Source organism: Haliotis asinina, chromosome 3, assembly GCF_037392515.1.
Source record: "Haliotis asinina isolate JCU_RB_2024 chromosome 3, JCU_Hal_asi_v2, whole genome shotgun sequence".
NCBI classification, from domain to species: domain Eukaryota; kingdom Metazoa; phylum Mollusca; class Gastropoda; order Lepetellida; family Haliotidae; genus Haliotis; species Haliotis asinina.
Window position 1 is genome coordinate 39,563,504 of NC_090282.1, and position 21,288 is coordinate 39,584,791.

The 21,288-nt window shown below is 40.6% G+C and overlaps 1 protein-coding gene across 1 annotated transcript in view; it reads right to left on the reverse strand.

Annotated features, from left to right (window-relative positions):
- Positions 1 to 318: 318 nt before the first annotated feature.
- The window catches only part of LOC137277982 (transcription factor HIVEP3-like), a 36,552-nt gene continuing 15,582 nt past the window's right edge, over positions 319 to 21,288 (reverse strand). The window contains exons 2-11 of the mRNA XM_067810006.1: positions 18,147 to 18,203; positions 16,746 to 16,847; positions 11,037 to 16,122; positions 10,457 to 10,594; positions 8,472 to 8,533; positions 7,355 to 7,492; positions 6,800 to 6,984; positions 2,461 to 4,179; positions 1,729 to 1,836; positions 319 to 983 (exon numbers count right to left, since the gene is read on the reverse strand). Coding sequence (XP_067666107.1) covers positions 414 to 983; positions 1,729 to 1,836; positions 2,461 to 4,179; positions 6,800 to 6,984; positions 7,355 to 7,492; positions 8,472 to 8,533; positions 10,457 to 10,594; positions 11,037 to 16,122; positions 16,746 to 16,847; positions 18,147 to 18,203 — 8,165 coding nt within the window. The 3' untranslated portion in view covers positions 319 to 413. The remainder of the gene's footprint in view (positions 984 to 1,728; positions 1,837 to 2,460; positions 4,180 to 6,799; positions 6,985 to 7,354; positions 7,493 to 8,471; positions 8,534 to 10,456; positions 10,595 to 11,036; positions 16,123 to 16,745; positions 16,848 to 18,146; positions 18,204 to 21,288) is intronic.

Genomic DNA, 21,288 nt, shown 5'->3' on the forward strand with positions numbered 1-21,288 from the left:
GTTTCAATATTTTGAAAGACTGGTTCATAATTTTTGGGTCAAGATCATCATCATCATCATCATCATCATCATCATCATCATCATCATCATCACCACTGGAAATGAAGATGAGTGAATATGTACAAACATTTGTATATACTTTTAGCGCCAACTTCCAAAAGGCCTGGCTAAAGCACTGGAAACACTCTGTCAATCTATCCTGTTAATACAAACATGAAAATACTCACACAAAAAATGGCACAATCAGTTATATTACCCTATGTGTCAGTCATCATGATTATTTCAGAAACCATGTATGTCTTTCCTTACTCTGCCAGTAAGTGTTTACTTACTGCTCCTCTATGAATACCGCGTATCTGGTTAGATCTCAGTTTTGATATGATAAATATTTGCTGCAAATAATACAACTGCTATCATCTGTTTTCTCTTTTCTCTGACAAGATACTTTGAGAAACAGAATCATCTTTTAAGAAGTCCGTTTGTTCCTTCGTTTCCTGGTCTGAGGATATGGATTTGTCACTTTCGTCCACTGAAAACTGTCTCTGGATCTGCTTCCTCTGAACCTTTATTTCGTCTATAACCATGTCGGATGCACAGTCACTATTTCCTTTAACCTCAAACTCCATTTTATAAGGAATAGACTGTTCTGTCATGTCAACTTCAGCAGAGTGCTCACCTTTAGAAACACTTGCCTGGAATGAGTTACTTCCCTTGGGTGAAGGTGAGTCAGAGTTATCTCCCTTTGAATGATTCTCTGTGTCCTCTACACAAGTATTGGCATCACTGTTTTCATCTATCTGAGATCCATTGGAGGAAGCGGTATCCTTCTGGGACTGGATGAAACTGTCCCGCAGCGATGGTCGCAACAATGTTGTCCGTGAATGTGTTGCATGATGAGTCTTCAATTCCTCTGACTTTGCGAAAGTATCCCCACATAACCCACATATATATGGGCGTGACTGGGACAGGGTGAAGGATTCAAACTGCAACACAAAAACATGCTCAAACTAAGTGTTTGCATCTCTCTCTCTCTCTTTCACCCACACACACAGTTGTCAGAACATTTCTATTATTTTAATATGAGTGAAGGAATTGTGGATGCAAGTCAGCTAAAAGGAGAATCAGTGTCTCCACAGATGCCTCCAACTCGTAATGCAGAATCAAGATCCATATACCAGTCTACCCAAATTCTTACTGCAGAATTTAAATCCATATATCATACTCTCCCCTAAATCTTACTGCAGAATTAACATCCATATACCATAGTCTCCACCAAATCTTACCACAGAATTAAAATCCATTATACTATACACTGCTCCATGTCCCAATGCAGAATTTAAATCCTTATACCATACACTCCTTCTACTTGTTGCCAAATGGGTAATCTGAGACTCTAAAACCTCATCTTATGATGCTTATGATGGTTGAGCATGCACCCAGAATATTCCAACTTGATGAGAGAGGCTTATATATAATCATCAAAATAACATTCTGGACCAGGCAATTCACAGACTGCTAACATGAACACACTGTTGTGGCAAGATTGAGCCTGTCTGCCCATGCCATTAGTTGCCTATTACCTAGGGTTGCTGGGCAACTATTCTAACATAAAATCCCAACACATTTGGCTCCTGCAACAAGCATGATGTACAGGATATATCTCCTGTGCCTAACTTACATAGCACAGAACTACTATGAGACCCTGATGCCAATATGATGACTACTGACCATTCTGTGAGTCTGAAGGTGTTTCTGCAGGGCCATGGCATTGGTGAAGCCAGCATCACAGTACTCACACACATAGGGGCGAAGCTCAGCATGAGTGATTAGATGTGACTGTAACACAAACAATACCACATCAACAGTGAGTGAGTGAGTGAGTGAGTGAGAATGTGAATAAATACAAGAAGGGTAATGACACAAATATATATATATTTGAGATCCTGTCCCTTGCCATACAGTTTAACTCAGCAATTTCAAAATCCAATCACAGATCAGGTATTCTTACTGTTAATCAGTTAAGGGAGATAACTCTTAGAGAACAATATTTTGCTGTTAAAGAATTCAGCTGTTAAATGTGTGAAATGGACAAACATAGATATACACAGAAGAAAAAACACTCTGAATCTAAGCCTGAACTGGAATTCACTACTTAAAAGAGAAACAGCATCCCAGTTGCTGGAAGATATGTAGTCATGGTGACATATTAATTAACACTGAGTTTGACAAAAGAACTGTTAGTTTTGATCCTCACAATGAACAAGATATGAAGAAGATATACTTTTGTCAAATTACTATGAAATACAAGCATGTCATATGAGCCATCCAATTTATCAATCCCAACTATATATTGTCTGGAGAATATCTGCTACCTCTCCATTATAAGCCTGAATAGGGAAGCACTAAAGAAATGTCAGTGAGCTTGGAAGTGCTTAAAGCTATTAGGTATTGACAACTTACCCTCAGTTGGTCAAGTGATCTGAAGTTCTGCCTGCAGATACCACACTTGTGAGCTGCCTCTGAAACACTGGGGGACGTTTGTCCATCTTTAGCCACCACGTTAACAGACTCAACGTTTGCAAATTTCTCTGAATCTGTTTCTGTCCCGTAACGCTGAGCATCTGAATTCCCTTGACCAATTTCAAAGATGTCCAGAGGTTCCTGCTTGATTTCAACAGTCACTCGCTCGTTGGAGGCTTGGTCATGTTTCTCATAGTCTGCCACCTTATTAAGATGAAAGTGGTCCTTGATAGGGCTAGCCATGCTGTCCCTTCGTTCTCGATTCCCTTCTTCCACAAGAGACTCATCTATCATCAGCTCTCCTTCATCTTCAACATCCTCATCTTCATCCTCTGTATCCTTGGATGTGGATGGTCTTGGTGAATGTAGATAATCTGGCCCATCTCCTACACCCTTCCCTTGAAGGATTTTCAACACACTCTGAGGGTCTGAGGTATCCACTCGAGCAATCTCACCACTCTTGTCCAGTCTATCAAATGTTCCCGCTGGTAACATTTCCATCTTCTCTAAGGTGGTTACATGTAGTTTAGACCGGAGATGTTTTGACAAATGTCCTCGGATTCGGAAAGCAACATTGCAAAATGAGCATTTGTATGGTCGAGGGTCGTCCTTAATAGCAGCTTCCTGTTGTGATCTTAGTTCATGTTTGGCTATGTGACTTTCTGATTTCTCATGCCTCTCCAACATACCCTGGTTCTTGAAGTACATGGAACAAACAGAACACCGGAATGGCTTGTCCATGAAATGAATGTTCCGATGCAGGGTGAGTTGATGCTGTTGAGGGAAGGATTTGTTGCAGACATCACAAGCATGAGGTCCTTCTTTCTCCATCCCAAGCACCTGAACCTGTGAGTCCCCAATGAAGTACACAATCTGTTGCTGGGGAGTAGTGGCTCCTCCTGTCTCAGGAGGGCAGAGAATGATTGCTCCTTCCTTGATGACCGATGGGGAATGAAGCACCGGGCTGAGGAGCTCCTGAACCGGAACTAGAGTCACCCCAGGCTTTTCAACACCTTCTGAAGCTGATGCACCTTCTGCATCATCTTCTGATACAGTTACTTTTGGAACCTTATCCAAACTGTTTGGCTCGAGGTCCTGATTTGTTGACTCATCAGAGCTCTCACTAACAACTATAGGAACCGTTGAGGTGTCTGTCACAGGAATTACCACTGGAATCTTCAATGCATCAGCAATTGAAGCACTACCATTCCCAGCACTGACAACACTCTTATTTTTCTGATCTTCAGGATCAGTCGATATTGATGGAACCGCACCCTCCCCAATCATAACACCAGGGAAGGGATGACTGAACTGAAAAGATTCTGTTGTCTTGGGCAGCTTGTAACCCCAGGAGTGGCTGTAGTTCGGCAGGACAATTGGTTCTTGACGAATGAACTGACCCACAATTGGTCCAGTGCTGGTCCTTGTGGCCATGTCTTTAGTCACTGCTGCATATGCAGGGAGAAAGGCCAGTAGCGATGGCTTGGTGATGACTGGTATATTCATCTGCATGGCTGGCAATGCCTTGATGCTCATATCCATACTTGGAGTCCTGGGAGAGTCTTTAGGTGAGGTCTTCGAAAAGTCCATTTTCAAAGGCATAACCTTCTCAAACGATGTCACAGGAAAAGGTAGGCCTCTTGCAGCTTGAAGGCTTGCCTGGAACAATGACAGTGTCAATATTAACTACTCTAAAGGGAATTCTTTTCCCACATGGAATTGCTAACATATGTGTGCATAAATACAAAAAAAAACAATTTATGTAAAAGGTACTTGGTGTGATAATCATGAAGGACAGAAATATGGGAAAACAGATCTTTGATCTATTTGTCCACATGATGTTGACTATTGCAAATCAGAGAGAGTCAGTCAGTTGAGTTGTTTGCTATACTCAGCAATATTACAGCTATATGGTGGCAATCTGTAAATAACTGAGTGTGGACCAGACAATGCAGTGATCAACAGTATGAGCATCAACCTATGCAACTGGGAATCAATGACATGTGTCAACCAAGTCAGTGAGTCTGACCACCACATCTCTTACGAAGAGCATGTTTTACTAAAGATCAATTCTAACCTGGATCTTCATGGGTTGCAGATCAGAAGAAAGTGAGCATAACCTTTGTTTAAAGAGCAATTGTGGTTAGCTCAGATTCTCTGTGATTGTTTTGAAACAAACAATTCAAGTAAAATGGGTGTTTTCCCAGATACTTCCTGAGATAATGAAACATGTCTGACCAAGCGAACAGGAAGAACCATACTGAACTGAAGAAGTTAAAACACTCTCAAAGAAAAAGAAAAAAAAATGAAAGCGTTTCTTAACATGAAACAATTAAAAATTTGCACAAAAAATGTAATCTCTCTCCAGATTTCATAGAACTACATGAGAAATAATATTCCATTACAACCTGTGTCCTCAAATGTACTTAAATGTTTACATTCTGATAAAACAGCCATAGGCCTGTAATTGACAGTGACAGGTGATATGATGTCATAACAGGTCCACTGCACATATGTTACCGTGACTTGTCAGCAGGTGGCAGTCATCTGTTTTAAAGGCATAATGTCACACTGTTTTGACAATATTTTTGTCTGTATTATGCATGCTGGGGCATATAGCTTCCTAATGATGCATTAAAAACTTATTATCCCTTAAGACTTGTCTGAAATTAACAACTGAAACATCAAGGGAAACAGCAAACAAACAGAGCACACTTGCCATATATGGAAACTAAACAACTGCTCCGTACATTGAAAAAAATGTTGTACGGTGTTGTCAGTCTTTCCCGAACTGGTTTCAATCCAATGTTTTGTCTAGGACAGTTGTCTCCAAAGGAGTTGTAAACAGTGCATAACTCTATGAGGCTCGCTGGAAATACTGTTTATCAGGCAGATTGTGCGAGTACCGCTTTAATGCAATGTTGCATTAATTAATTCACTTTTTTTAAAATTTAATACTATAAACTAAATAGCTAATTTCTTTTCTAATAAATTATATTGTAGCTTCCTTGAGGGTTGATAGTGTTGTTGAGAGAAATGTCTACTGTTAGAGAAGTGTGATGTTATATGGTGCCTTTAAGCTGCAGTCAACTATAATTCAATCATATTGCATCAATGTGTAACCACATCTGGACCAGAGAAACAAGTGACTGGGAATATCATGATCAGCAGTATCATGGTATAATGACACATAATCAAAACTTGCAGCTACAGTCGGTTTGGCTCCAAAGCGGACTGATGAACTGCTGTGTAACTCGAAAACTAATAAGCATAATACACTTAATGAAATGCTGATCATAATCACAACATCATACCAACTCTGTGAGGTTTTTGCAGAATTTTTGTCCTAACAATAAAAAAGTTCTTTAACAAACTGTCATTAAGATACTGACACAGTTCACTATTTGTTGCAAAGGAAGAGTGCAGAGAAAGCAACAGCCAGGTGTGTGAGAAAGCCAATAAATAACTTTCTCGGCACTTGTGCATGTGCTTCTCGAACACCTGGCTGTGCCTTTCTTTGTACTCCTTCCTTGTAATAAATGCTGAACTGTGTCAATATTTTAATGATAGCTTAAGTTGTTTCAAAGGCATTTAGAAGTTGGTGGAATCAAACTAAAAATGCTTTATGGTTCAACTTCTTTATTATACAAGGTCACAAAGTTTCGAGACTAATGCCTGTACATCAATTAATAGAACCCTGTATATCTTGTTACCCATTGTTATCTGTCTACTGTTATGTGTACATATACTACATCACTTTAGTTTTACCCTCACTTCCCCTGAAGGAGAGACTAGGAACTGTCTTGAAATGTTGTGACCTTCTATAACAAAGAATCAAACTAAAAGTGCTTTATGGTTCAACTTCTTTATTATACAAGGTCACAACACTTCACCTCACTTGAAGAAGAGACTAGAATCTGTCTCGAAACGTTGTGACCTTGTATAATAAAGAAGTTGAACCATAAAGCACATTTAGTTTGATTCCTCCAACTTCTAAATGCCTTTGAAACAACTTATAACAAAGAAGTTAAACCATAAAGCATTTTTAGAATGATAGCTTGTTAAACAACTTTTTTATTATTAGGACAAAAATTCTGGAAAAACCTCACATAGCTGGTATGATATTTTGATTATGATCAGCGTTTCACTGAGTATGTTATGTTTATTAGTTTTCGAGTTACATAGCCATTCATCAGTCCGCTTTGGAGCCAAATGGACTATAGTCTGACCCATGTCATTAGCAAGTTTTGTGTGACATGATGTCTTTAATTCAGTTTACCTCAATTCCTTTCGGTGTTGTCGGAGTAAGGGAAACAACACTGGATTTGGTGACTGACAAGACAGCTTCTCCCCCTTGAGCAACCTCTATGGTCAGTGGAGAGTTGTCTCCTCCTGGTTTGAGACCAGACAGAGGCTTTGTCCTTGACATCAAGGCTCCAATAAGTGAGTTTAATCTTGTAACACCTACATCAAGAAAGCATATGAAAACCGTCCCAGTAATGTTTTAATATTATGATAAATATAAACATTCTTCGAAGCACCTCACAGCACACATATTTGTTTTACAAAATAAACATGATACACATGACACTAGTAAAATAAAGAAGACACTGGACAATGAAAAGATCCTGGGTTCTGTGACACTACAGGACAAAACTTTAAAAGGCAAACAACTCAATAAAGATATCAATCACAACCCTTCATCATCTGAAAGCCTCAGTCAGTCAGTAATTCATTCATCAAACTCACTGGAATCACTCATTCATCATCTGAAAGCATCAGTCAGTCAGTAATTCATTCATCAAACTCACTGGATTCAATGATGGAGGATTACCTTTCTGTGAGTCTGTAGTTAGGATGCCAGACGTCTGCCCATCTAGTCCACTGCTGTCTGCTTCAGCCTTCTTCGATAGATCCAGCAGACTCCGTGCAATCTCAGCATCAATCTTTTGCGAAGTACTCAGCTCCTTCACTGTCAGCAAGACAGAACATAAGGCTGCACTAAGAATCCATGTTTCACAAAGGCTTCTTGGTCATGTTTTCATCAGATAGGATTTTACAGCCTTATAGTTTGGAACAGTACTTTCAGTTTTACATGATTTTCTGTGTGAATCTCAGTGAGTGAGTGAGTGAGTGAGTGAGTGAGTGAGTGAGTGAGTGAGTGAGTGAGTGAGCGAGCGAGTTTTGCACATGGCTACATAAGCAATGCAGTAGCTGGCTATTTATTCTGAGAAAACTCCAGAAATGATTACGCAAAACACCTCCGGCTGATCGATGTCTAAGGAGCAAGAAAAAGCTCATTTATTCTCAATTATTCTTAAGAGTAAGATAATTCACCAAATAACAGTGCCAGGGCTGTGCACCCACTATGCAGATATGTATCAGGTTTCACAATAACATTCACTGTACCAAATCCTGGACACGGAATATAGAGTTCCGGTATACAAAATGGTTTTCAGATCTGATGGTTCAGTACACATATCATTACTTTACAGGACCTTCATACTTCCTGTAAGGACCCTTGAAAAGTGTAAGTGCGGGTCAACTTGACCCAAGGTTTTAAAGGTCAGTGTAAACCCTGAGTGAAACTCCCTAGCTATGGCAAGTGAAATGTGTTTCAAACAACACTGATCACCTTGTCACCTTAAACATATTTTAAATATTCAGGTCTGCACCAGATAGTACAGTAATTCATAGCAAGGCACTACCAGTCTAGTCATGGTGCCTGTCCAACTGACCCAAAATTGTAACACTTGCTCGGATCAATACTGGAATTCCACTTGGGTGTAACTAAAACCTGTTCATGTTTTGGCAAATACTTTTTACAATGAATGAACGAACGAACGAACAAATGAACAAACAAATGAACAAACAAATTGGCACTCTTCTAATTAGCTTAAAATAACAAAAAGTTTACTTTGCGCAACCATGCATAAGTGACTATGACTTACACTGTGAGGAGGTGGTGGTCTGGACTGTGACGTTGTTTGCAAGACTCATCACTGTTGGCAGGCTAAAACACAGGGAGAGGCAGCATTACTACACATGCTCAGACATGTACAGTCAAGTGTTGATAATCCGATATTGTCTGTTGCACAGCATACTGTCGGATTAATGAGGATGTTGGACTGTATACATGAGACTAAGTTACATTTATTCAATTTGTTAGCAACAAAAGTGTCAGATAAAAAGTCAATTGTCCCAAAAAATGATGATCAGATTAACAAAGCTTGACTGTATGTGGTCATGACTGAGAGGGTCAGTTTAGTTTTACCTTGCTTTCAACAATATTCCAGCAATATCAGAGCAGATGACATCAAATATTTATTAATACAGTGGAAGCTGTCAAAACCGGGATCTGTCCAATCCGGCAAGTTGTCAACACCGGCATACCATATCAGCCCCATCCATGGCTTGAACATTTAACATCAGCTCTACAATCCAGCACTTTGTCTAAACCACATTTTTCTCCAGTCCCAATGAGTGCCGGTTTAGACAGCTTCTACAGTAAGTGGCTACTATCTGACCCTAAATAACTGAGTTGCATCACAAGGGCACTGATCCATAGCTTCGGGATCCGAGGACACCCAATTCATCAAGGTGGATCAGCTGCTCACCTCTTACAGTCAGCACAGGTCACAGCACCCTGTCCCACAACAGCATGTTACTTGTAAGTGCCATACTTATCACAGACTTACAGTTACAGAGCTATGACCATTCTGTGGAACAGGGGCCCAGGGACCTTTCATAACACCAAACCCAGACTGGGTACTGAACCAACAAGTGTTTGCCACTAATGTAGCAATTTCCCCCACCTGCTAAAGAAGACTGTAATATTTATTACATATTCACTACCTTTTGGTCACACACAACATGCATGAAATGACTGGGCTCTGCATTATCACCCAATGTAGGCTGTTGACAAAACTGAAAACATTGGTTGCATTAAAAGTGAACGAAGTGTCGTGGTCACATTGAAAATGTGATCAAGGTCACCAAAATCACCTGATGTCTGTGTAATACCCCAATGTAGGCTGTCACCAAATTTGAAGACACTGGGTACAGTGCATGAGGTTAACAAGAGTTTGAAAAGTGGTCAAAGGGAAGGGGTGACATTGAAAATAAGGTCAAGGTAAAGATCACCCATATGAACTGGTGTCTGCGTAATCCCCCAAAGTAAATTTGGAGACATTGGGTACAACAGTTCATGAGATATCGTGTTAACAAGTGAGTGGGTGAGTGAGTTTAGTTTTACGCCGCACTCAGCAATATTCCAGCTATATGGCGGTGGTCTGTAAATAATTAAGTCTGGAACAGACAATCCAGGGATCAACAACATGAACATTGATCTGGGCAACTGGGAACCGATGACATGCGTCAACCAAGTCAGCGAGCCTGACCACCCGATCCCATTAGTCGCCTCTTGCGACAAGCACAGTTGTCTTTCATGTCAAGCATGGGTTGCTGAAGGCCTATTCTACCCCGTACCTTCACAGGCCTCGTGTTAACAAGAGTTTGAAAAGTGGTCAAAGAGTTATGGTGACCTTGAAAATAAGGTCACGGTCACCCTGATCAACTGGTGTCTGCTTAATCCCCCAATGTAGGCAGTCACCAAATTTGAAGACACCGGGTACAACAGTTCATGAGATATCAAGTTAACAAGAGTTGTAGTGACCGTGAAAATAAGGTCAAGGTCACCCTTATTGACTCATGTCTGCCTAATCCCCAAATGATGGACAGATGCTGCTAAAATCATTGTCCCCTGTTCTGTGTTGCAGCGGGGGAAATATGCTTACCTTACATATCAATTCACACTGAGAAAACTAAGCATAAGCAGACAATTTTTGGAATAGGAAGTCAGGATAAATTTGTGATGCACTGAATGGAGACATCATTGAAAAAGCATCAGTTGAATGATAATGGTCTGTCATCCTACCTGCTGCTAGTAATGGCTCCAGGAGTTATCTGAATGAGGGCTGGTTGGTCGCTGTCTGATACCTGAATGGCCACAAAAACAGGGGGAGATGACTCCTTGTCTCCTTCTCTGATCTGTTCGGAACTATCTTCGAGTGTGCTACAAATAGACATATGTACATTTTATATCTCTTCTATTCCAAGATACAGATATTGGAGATATCATGGAGGTGATTAGAAGCAGGAAAAATGTCTTCCTGATGGTGTTTCATTCAATTATCAACAAAGAGTTAGTGAATGTACGTCTATGACACAGTGATATAATACACAATATATATTGTGAGACTTGTTCTATCCTTGAATCCCTGAAAGTATTTTCCTCAGATACAACTGATAAACATTATGGAGAAACACTGGTTAAAACATCAACCATGCAGATAGGATGTTTTCTGTGTAAAAATGTGGTACCACTGGCTGAGGATATGAAATAGCTAGATGGAAAGCAGCCATATACCTGAATCTGTCTTGGCAAACCAGAATACTGTTTAGTTAAAATTCCAACATTTTCTAGAGTCTCAAAATATTAGCTTGTGATTACCAACCTGATTTCCATTTCTTCTTCAACAACCATCTGATTCTGTAAATCATCAACTTCATCATCACCATCATCATCGTCTTCCATGTCTTCTTCCTCATCATCATCCTCATCATCATCGTCGTCATCCTCCTGACCAGGAGGATAGGTCTTGATATCGGCAGCATCTCGTATCCTGGCCTCTTTAGCTACAGCAGATTGTGCAGCCAGGGCCTCCGAGTCTATCTGAGACTCATCCACAGTGATAGGCACAGGAACAACTCCTATCTCCAGACATTTCTTCTGATGAGCCTTAGATTTCATATGCTTTGTCAGATTTCCTTTTGTCTTGAATGAAAATCGACAATGCCGACAATGATACGGTCTAAAGTCCGTGTGAGTGCGAATATGCTTCTTCAACATGCTTGGTTTCTTGCATCGTATTCCACAAATTTCACAAACATACTTGCCTCGCCCTCGACCCCGGACATAAACATACTCTTCATTTGTCTTAAAGCCTCCTTTACATACCTGAATCCTTCTCAGACCCTTGTGATCCTTTTTGACCATCAGCTTCTCATTCTGAAGTCGATATACTGGTTCCTTCAGTTCCTCTGTGTTTGTGATAATTTCAGTTAAGTTGTCAGATTTGTTGCCTTTGGGTTCAGGGCTTTCTTTGACATGCAAACTGGAGGCATCCTGTTTCTTCTTCTTGTACGTCCAATATGAACTGTGAGTGAGGATGCCCCCATTGGGTGGAGCTAAGTTGCTCTCACTGTAAACTGGGTTGCTGGTGTATCGGGACTTATAGAGAGACAGTAACATCTTGGAGGAGAGGTTTGGTGGATTTGGATTATGTTTGGCCACCCTCCAGTTGGAATACATAGAAATCTTCCTATTCTTGCTAACAGGGACATATATGGGCTGGAGCTTCTGAACACAACAGAAAGTTACATGAGTGGAACCTCGGAGAGAAGGGTAGGAGTGGCCATACAGGTACAGAGGAACTGCTTTGGATGATGGTGAATGTAGCTCTCTCAGTGTTGGTGTTGTGGGTTTGGTTGGTGTTGTTGGTGAAATTCCACCACCAACTTTGGGGCTTTCTGGCACAGTCAGCACTGAAAGCTGACGGCTTGTCAAGAAAGGTTTCACATCAGTGATGGGGGTCTTCACTGGGGATGGAGATCCAGACTTTGAGATGGAGATCTGTTTTTCCAGTTTGGCCTTCAGCTGTTGAGTTGTGGATGTGTTGATGCCTTTCTCATGGGGAGGTGTAGCATCACTCTTCACTTCATCTGAGGAGATGATGATGGTTGGTGTTGAAGCTATTGGTGTTCTAGGATGAGCAGTGGTTTGGGTACAGGATACATTTCTTGGCTGAGCAGCTGGTAATGTCATGTGGAATCCTGGGATGTTGATGCTGCCATGCTGAACTAGACCCCCAGTAAGGAGATTGACACTAGCCAAGGACTGGGCATACACTGCACTTGGGATTTCAGCATTAACAAAGAAAGGCTGAGGCATAGCTACAGGTACCATCACATTACCAGACGATGCCGACATCACTCCTATTGGTTCCACTCTAAATACGTCATGTGAAACACTGTTAGTATCCTCTGTTAACAATTTCAAATTAGGCATGTTAAAGAATTTGGGCAGAGTTTGACCTGTCAGAGATTTTGGAGCATTTGGGCTGACCACTGGAGGTTGCCATGTGAAGAGTCCTGTATGTTCACTGTCAGACAGTTTGGAAATCTTGCTAACTGAATGCTCAGGCTCTATGCACACAGATCCCTGTTTTATTTTGATTTTTAAAGGAACAGTTCCAGTAGTAGTTGGTGTTGTGACTTCTTTTTCTTGAGACAGCATTCTCTCAACACTCATGGATCTTTTCATCAGCAACTTGCCCTTCAGCTTCAGCTTCCACAAAGCTTGAGGATCAGTAGATGTTGGTGTTTGTGGTGTCTGAGGTGTCCCGGGAGTCTGGGGGGTTTGAGGAGTTTGGGGAGTCTGGGGAGTCTGAGCCTGAGATGATGACGACGATGATGATGTGGTCTTACTAGAACATGACTCATGCATGGAAGATGCACCTGCTTGAACTGACACCATTGGCTGTCCAATCATTAATGAACTGATGGTTGATGTAGTTGTTTGGTTGGTTAGTATAGTGCTTCCCGGAACAATGAGAGGACCTGCCTGGAGACTCGCCAGTAATAACGGAGCCGCTTGGCTTGTAGCTACACTTGAAGTCGCTGATATACTTGGAGGCTTATGGGTGACCACAGGAGTACCTGGAACTCTAGGAGATGTTGGAATGAGCGGGGTTGTGGGTGTTAATTGATTAGCAGGTGCTAGCAGTTTTGAAGCTTGTGTTGTAGCAAGCATTTGTAAGTCTTTAGGTCGGTTTTTAGAGCCTTTGGGTCTTCCCTTTTTCCTAGGATACCACCCTTCAGGAATTGCTTTTACATGTTTGAAGTCAACTCCTGTCATCATGTCTGGTGCTGGTGCTGACTGTGATCTCATTAGCACAGGGCCTGTTTTGGGGAAATACTTTGAAATGATTTCTTTGCCAATGGCAGCAAATTCCTCTGCTTTTATGTCTGAAGCCCCTGCCCCAAAAGGATTTGACATCCTTGTGTTTTCTTGAAGCTTGCTGCATGGACAGTAAAGTTTCTTGTGTATTTGAAGGGTCTGATCCTTTTTGAAAGAAACATTACAATCCTTGCAAAGATAGGGTCCATAGTCATCTGTATTCACCTTTTCAGCCTGAGTCAACATCAGAGTAGACTTCTGATCAGCACTTACTGCATTCATAAAGGTCTTTCCTTTAAGAAGTAAGTCCTTAATCACACTACTTTCCTGACTCGTGTCAAGCTTAGATAACCCTAATGAACCTTGAAGAAGAGTTGGATCAATCTCTTGGGCATTTATTCCAGCTGTTTTCTCCTCCTTCTGGCTTTTCAGCGCTGCCTCACTCTGCATCTTGGCCAGATTGATCTGAATCTTTATCTCCTGTCCTGACGAGGTTGATGGCAGAACTCGGACCACATCTCCATCAGAGGAGGATGAACTGTTTCTCCTTACTGCATCTCTCAGATTTTGAATCTGACGATTCTTGGAATGTTCTTCTGCTTGTTCAAGTATCAATCTAGCTGCATCTCCTGATCCTTTTTCAATGGAAGCTTGTCGCACAAGACCCTCCTCACCTTGAATGGGCTGCAATGGAACTGATGAAATGCTTGGAATTTGGATCTTTGAAGTGGTATCACCTGTCACTGCTGTATTTGGTTCATTGAGTTTCCAGCTATGGATCAGAAAGTCACTGTACTGCCTTGTGAGACCTTTGGACTTTGCTCGAGGAGGATCAGCCATGGGCATGTCTACAATAGCTGCATTTGCTTGAATAAGTTGCTGGATCCTTTCCTTGAGCATCTCTGGTGTCAGTGTACGAGAATCAACTGATGTAGATCTACCAACAGATGGTCCTCCTGAGGAGGATGGTGACACTGACTGTGGCAGAGTACTGCCTCTTTGAAGTTTGGGGAAAGATTTCACCTTTCCTTGTTGATACTTTGGCAGATGGATCGTCACCTGCACTGACTTATCAGGTAAGCTGTTAACAGCTGTTGACAAAGCAATGCCTTCATGGGCAGCATTCTGGAATCTCTCACTAAGGTTCTCCAAATCTCTCAGAGCTTTAGTTGCTGCTTCTGGTTCTGTACATGGGTGTGGCAGGCTAACCATTTCTGCTGAGAGAACAAGGGAAGGATCTACTGAGTGTCTTGGTTGAGCAGGCACTGGTTCTTGTACACTGACAACAGGTTTCTCATCCATTTGAGCTTTCTCTACTTTTATAACATCACTGGTAGTTTTATCCGCCACCACAGAAGATGATGAAAGGGATGATGGCTTTGGTTTCACGTCAGTCTGGTTTGAAACTGGTGTAGCAACAAGTGGTTTAATTCCAATCACTGAACTTGATATGTGCACCCCTGTGGAACCATCAGATTGGTTTGGTAAATCCTTTGGTGCTATTCTGACTGGGAACTGACTATGCACTTGAAGCATTGCATCACTTTCTTGTTTCTTCTGTTTCTCTAAATTTTTACTCCACTCCATAAGTTTATTCCTGTCTATTTTCTGTCGGATGTCAGCAAGAATGGCTTGTTTCCTCCAAGGTATTTCTTCAGAACCTGATGGCTGTAGGTCCTTATCTTCTGGACACTCCATAACAAGAGTAGGCTCCTCCACTTTTTCTTCAATAACTTCTTCATCTGTTTCGGTCCCTTCTGAGTCTTCTGATTCATCTTCAACCACATCCTCTATGACCTCAGAAACAGTCACATCACCTTCTTCTTTGTCCTTGAGCTTGTCCTCAGGACCAGCACTGCTTAAGCCAACCTTTAAAGCATGAGCTCTGGACTTGCAGTGCTTATACAAGTTACTTTTAGTCTTAAACGAGAAGCCACAGGTGACACATGGATATGGACGTTCACCGGTATGAGCACGGATATGTTTCTGTAAGACACTTGGCTTGGCACAACCACGACCACAATAGGAACAGATATGTCTTCCTGGTTTCTGAGGATGTTTTCTTTTACGACCCACAGATGGCGCCGTCTGCTGTTCCCCGAGAACAGTTGCAGGTTTCTCCTTCAGAGGCCTGATCTTAACTTCTCCAGAACTGGAATTGGAACTTCCTTCCTCTGAACCAATCTGATTAAAAGCTGGCTTTGTGTACACAAGCTTAAGGCCTTGTTCCTCCAGGGAGTCAGATTTCAAATGATATTTTTCAATCCCTTTCTCAGACACAGGGATTTTAACCATATTCTGTACAGGTTCTGGTGTTTCAGATATGATGTAATGTATGTTCCCCATGTTCTCTGGTGTGAGAATGATAACTCTCTCACCAACAGCCTCTGCCTCTGCCTCTGGGACTTGTCGCGTCATGTTCTGCAGCTCTGAGTCTGTCACCTGGAACAGAGCCTCCAAGGACAAGTTGCGTTTCTCAGATCCTGAAGATCCAGGTGACTGAGGTTTGGATGGATCAAGATCATCCTCATCCCTCTGACTTCCTTTCCCCTTTCCCTTTTTGGTACCAGAACCTTTCCCTCCTGCAATAAATAACACTGTGATTATTAAATGCATACGCATGTGAACAAAACATATTGCAAACACATTCTATGCTCTGAGTAAGAACACAAAACAGCATGACAATTAAGGGTGTAACAATATCCATTACACATATTTTAACATACTGAGTAATATCCATGAGACGATACATATATGGAATGAGTATCTTGCACTGTTTCTGCTTGTAAGTTTCCATGTTTCATGAGGTTTTCTTTGTTACAAAGTCAGTGCATTATTACACTTGTTAATTAAGGTTCAGTCAAGATGATGTGCTCATGAGTCATCAGTCCTGATAATGTTGGTGATGGGTAGTTGGTTTGTTGTGTAACATTGCACTCAGCAATATTCCAGCTATAAGTGTGCAGTCTGTACATAATCAAGTCTGGACCAGACCATCCAGTGATCAACAACATAAGCATCGATCCACACATCTGGGATATGATGACATGATTCAACCAAGTCCAGCAAGCCTGACCCTCTGATCCTGTTAGTCACCTCTTACAACAAGCATTGGTTACTGAAGACCTATTCTACCCCATATTCACGGGTCAGATTTTAAAGTTCAGTGTCCCCTAAATATAAAAAAAAACACATGGAAACCAACCTGTCTCCGGGCTCTGCTTAGCTGCAGCACGAGGTGATCGTGGAGATTTTGGAGATCTTGACAACCCATCTTTCTTTGTAGATGACTGTGAGTCAGATGAATCTATGACAAATATTAAACACATATAACACCATTCCCAGGTTCAGGGGGCATGGGAGGGGGGTGCACGGGTGGGATCTGTTGTTGATGGCGACTTCGCTGTGCAGAGTAGTATCACTTGGCTATGCCAGTAACCTTTAATTGATTCAAATCTCAGTTTATACCGATTATGTGAGTAGGCTTGTCATCCATGCGAGTGGACTTTAGCAAACTAGCAGAAGTGGAACACACTATAACATTTCTTGCTTTCCTCCTGCACCAAGTTGAAACGTCATTTAACTAGAGTACTGTTTAACATGGTATTAAACAAGCCTCACTCACTCGCACAATCCATTTTGACCAATAACTGTAGCTCTGACACTGACAGCAATCAATGTATACAATATCCATGATGACGTAAGTTCATCAAGCCTCAACCAGTTCGGACCAGATATGTGATGCAGTAAGGATATCATCAAATCTGGACAAATTTGGACCGGTTATGTGAAGTAATAAGGACATCATCAAGTCTGAGTCAGTTTGACCAGTTATGCAAATTAGTAAGGATATCATCCAGTTTAGACCAGTTTGAACCAGCTATGCGATGCAGACAGTACATATCAAGTCTGGGTCTGTTTGGACCAGTTATGCAAATTAGTAAGGATTTAATCAAGTCTGGACCAGTGTGGACTGGTTGTGCAGTGTAGAGAGTACATATCAAGTGTGGACCAGTTTGGACCATGTATGTGATGTAGACACTACATATGAAGTCTGGGTCAGTCTGAAATCTACACCAGCTATGTGATGGACCCAATACATCAAATCTGAACAAGTCAACCAACAACAGGGACACAACAAAGACAAGATATTGAAAATGTCAAGGCACTAATCTCATATTAATTGCCACAAAGTTGTTATATAGAGGATACTAAAGGACCTTCCGTCTAATTCCAGTTTTATTAAACAAGTTAATGATTTGGTATCAAATGAGCAAAGGCGAGTTTGATACTAAGTCTTTAACAAGCTAAATAAAAATGGTATTTCACTGAAGCGAGTTTAGTATTCTGTTTATTACACGCCAACATAAATTGACAGAAACTGCGGCCAAACTGCCTACAATGTCAGGACTTTCAGCTTTCTGCAAGTCAAACAAGGCCTAGTAAAATTGAGATAGCAATATTAGCATTGTGACGTCACAACTTTGAACCATTTTGACGACACTGGTCAAGCGGTATTACACTTGTGTCATATTGCTGTAAAATATTACACTGCAGTATCTTCAATGGGCAAGTAATAAAGAGACATAGGTTTCCATATGCTCACCTGTACTCTTTCTTCTCTTTCCAGGTGTTTCAAAGGTGAACTCTTCATCTAAGGGACCTGCAGTAAGATACAAGTAGCAAGTTCATAACATATCCTCTTATAACAAATAATCATCAATGTTACACTGAATAGTGGCAAATTTAACACTGATCAATAAAACGCACATTTCAATACTCATTATATGACAAACAATCCACTAGTATTACTCATCTTAATGTCATATCTGGTAAAGCTGATTACTCAGTATCATGCCCTATATCAATGATCCTGACCTTCTCAGTCAACTAATTAAATGTCAGAAACTCCATTTAAACCATACTGCTCCTCATGTGCTAGCAAATTATTCAGAATGAGAGCACTGGATCTCTTGACATCCTGACACTGACACTGGATCTCTTTGATCTCATATAAAACCATTCTGTTGATTGAAACAATGTTTAACTGATACATATACAATTTTTGTTACCATGGTTACAGTCCTTTTTAACTAGTAATGACTGAAATCAATGCTGCATCATATATAAGTGATAAAAAACAGCATGAGGACAACTTTGATGAAAATACTGGCAAAGATGCTGGATTCCTCACATCATGTTAAAACCCTGTATGGTTCTTTTGTTAGAATTGACTTTGACATTATTTGTGTGACGATGTGAACAGTGCTTTGCAGACTATGTAAATCTGTGCAGTGCATGCTATAACAAGTCAGAATGTTATAATATACATATCAGTTCCACTTATCATAAAAATCTGTAAACCACAATACAAACTTGGCACAATAATACAACAAAAAACATTCTCATTAGGTTGTCAGCCTGTTCAGAAACAGTATTCCATTGATGTGTTTTGCATGATGCTTATCAAATTAGTGAAAACATGAATGGACAAAAAGCTAATTTGGTTGACCAATCAAATGCTCTGAAAAAACTTCCCATTTCCTTATTTGGAAATAACTGACCAGTAGCAGCCAGTCAATGGGCAGGAATTAGAAGCAAAACATTCTCACCACTGACAATACCTTGGAAGGTGAACTTTCTCTGCTGCTAGTTAAAAGTGAAGACAAACTGAATGAATCTTGGTTTTAGCTTTCATTCAATCAACAGAAGCATATATATAGGATGCTGTTAACACGACAATGCCATCACTTGAAAAACAAGTGTTGTCACTAAGGTGACATAGTCCCCTAACATAAATTATCAAATCAAATGGCAAAATAGCTATGAGTAATACTGACATGAAGCCATATATCTGTGAACAATACGCTGTCATAAATATTTGAACATTTGAATGATGGGTTTACAATGAAAATATGCAAGCTGAGGGAAAGCATGAAGCATGACAAAATGTCTGTGAGTAATGCTGACATGTAGCCATATAATGTGAACAATATGTTGCCATATTTGAATATATTCACGTTAGGTGTTTACACTTCCAACGACAATTACTATAAGACAGCATGATCATCCACAAAAGCACTCAGTTCCTTTTTTTAAATCAACAGTGAGAGAGTTTACACCAAACATCCCAAATGTCATCCGTCAGGTGGATCCAGGATTTTGGAGAAGGGGGAGTGCATAGAAATCATGAAGTCAAAAGTTACATGTTGAATGCTCGTCAGGGAAATTTTTTGGGGGGGAGGGAGGGGTGTATGGTGGGCGGGATGCCCACCCCTACCCTCTCAATCCATCCCTGTCAGTGAACAGAGAAAGCTGCCGATTTACCTTTCTATAAAATTCACATGCTCACAATCCATTACAGAAATATATTTTGTGAAACGAGGCAGAAGACAAGGCTGTTATTTGTTCGCAACAACTTAGCAGGTTAACTTTGGTACAGAAATATGTGACATCTTATGACATTCAAGAATGTAGTGTTCCATTGTGCCCTTGTACAAGGATACAGGAAGTCGTCTCCCCTGGTTACAGTTCCACACGAGTCTGTCCCACCATAGTATTGATCGTCTGTTGTACCTACAAGTCATCAAAAGCTGCAAGCCATGCTCTTAACATTTGTGACAGATGATCTATACACCCAATTACATATCAGGTGACACAAAATGGTTTGTTTATGCACATTTACTTCCCCATGTCAACATGGTGTCAATTCTCCTTGAGTGGAAAAATTTAATTCAATACTTGTTGCAGCCCTGTATGCAAGGCTACATTTTCACAGGTAACTGACTGAGTCTTACGGCTATTACAAGACACTCGCATATTCGGTGAATTGAACCATAGCCCTTCAGGAATTCAATTTGTTATTCGTGGTCACCAGCACCACATATGAATGAATATTTTCATTTTTTTATGAAGCATGTTCTACTTGAGACCTTTTACAAAGCGAGGTATGCAAGAATGGAAGATGCACTAGCCTTGCAGTAGTGCAAGAAATGTTACCTTGCAATGGCTGACACTCAAAATTGGTATAAAATAGACTAATAGATTTGGTCCACAGTACCATATACAGCCATTACAAACCAGCATGACTTACACTGCTGCAATGCTAGTAGATATTCCATTCTTGCATATCTCACTTTCATAACGGCTCAAGTAAAACATGCTGAGACAAAAAAATTGTATATATTCATTCATATTCAGTTATGGTGACCACGAATTACAAATTGTATTCATGAAGAGCTACGGTTCAATTCACTGAATATGTGAGTGTATCGTAACAGCCCCATAGTCTATTACTACCAAATTTGAGTGTAATGTCAAATCACAGGTTATTACCTTGACAAATGATCATGTCAACATGGAGGTTCCATATTGTGCATCAGTCACTTAACTACAATATTGTATTCATGATTATATATTAGTATTTGTTACGAAAATATTGTAATAAATATCATATTCGCCACATAGTGCAGGGCTGCCGATAAGGGCTGAATCGGCATATGTGCGGATAGAAAACATGCAAGATACGGTAGGCAATAATTTTAGAAAACGTGGAAGATACACACAGGTGTACAGTCTTAGAATCATTTACATATGTGTATTTATCTGAAAAAGTATTGTTTTATTGTTTATTGACCTGTTTGCACAAGAGTAGCAACATTGTGGTGCGTATAGGAATTGACACACAAGATTACTGGTACACCTTTGAATTTCATTCAATACTCTAAATGTACTCTCAAGGTTTTCCA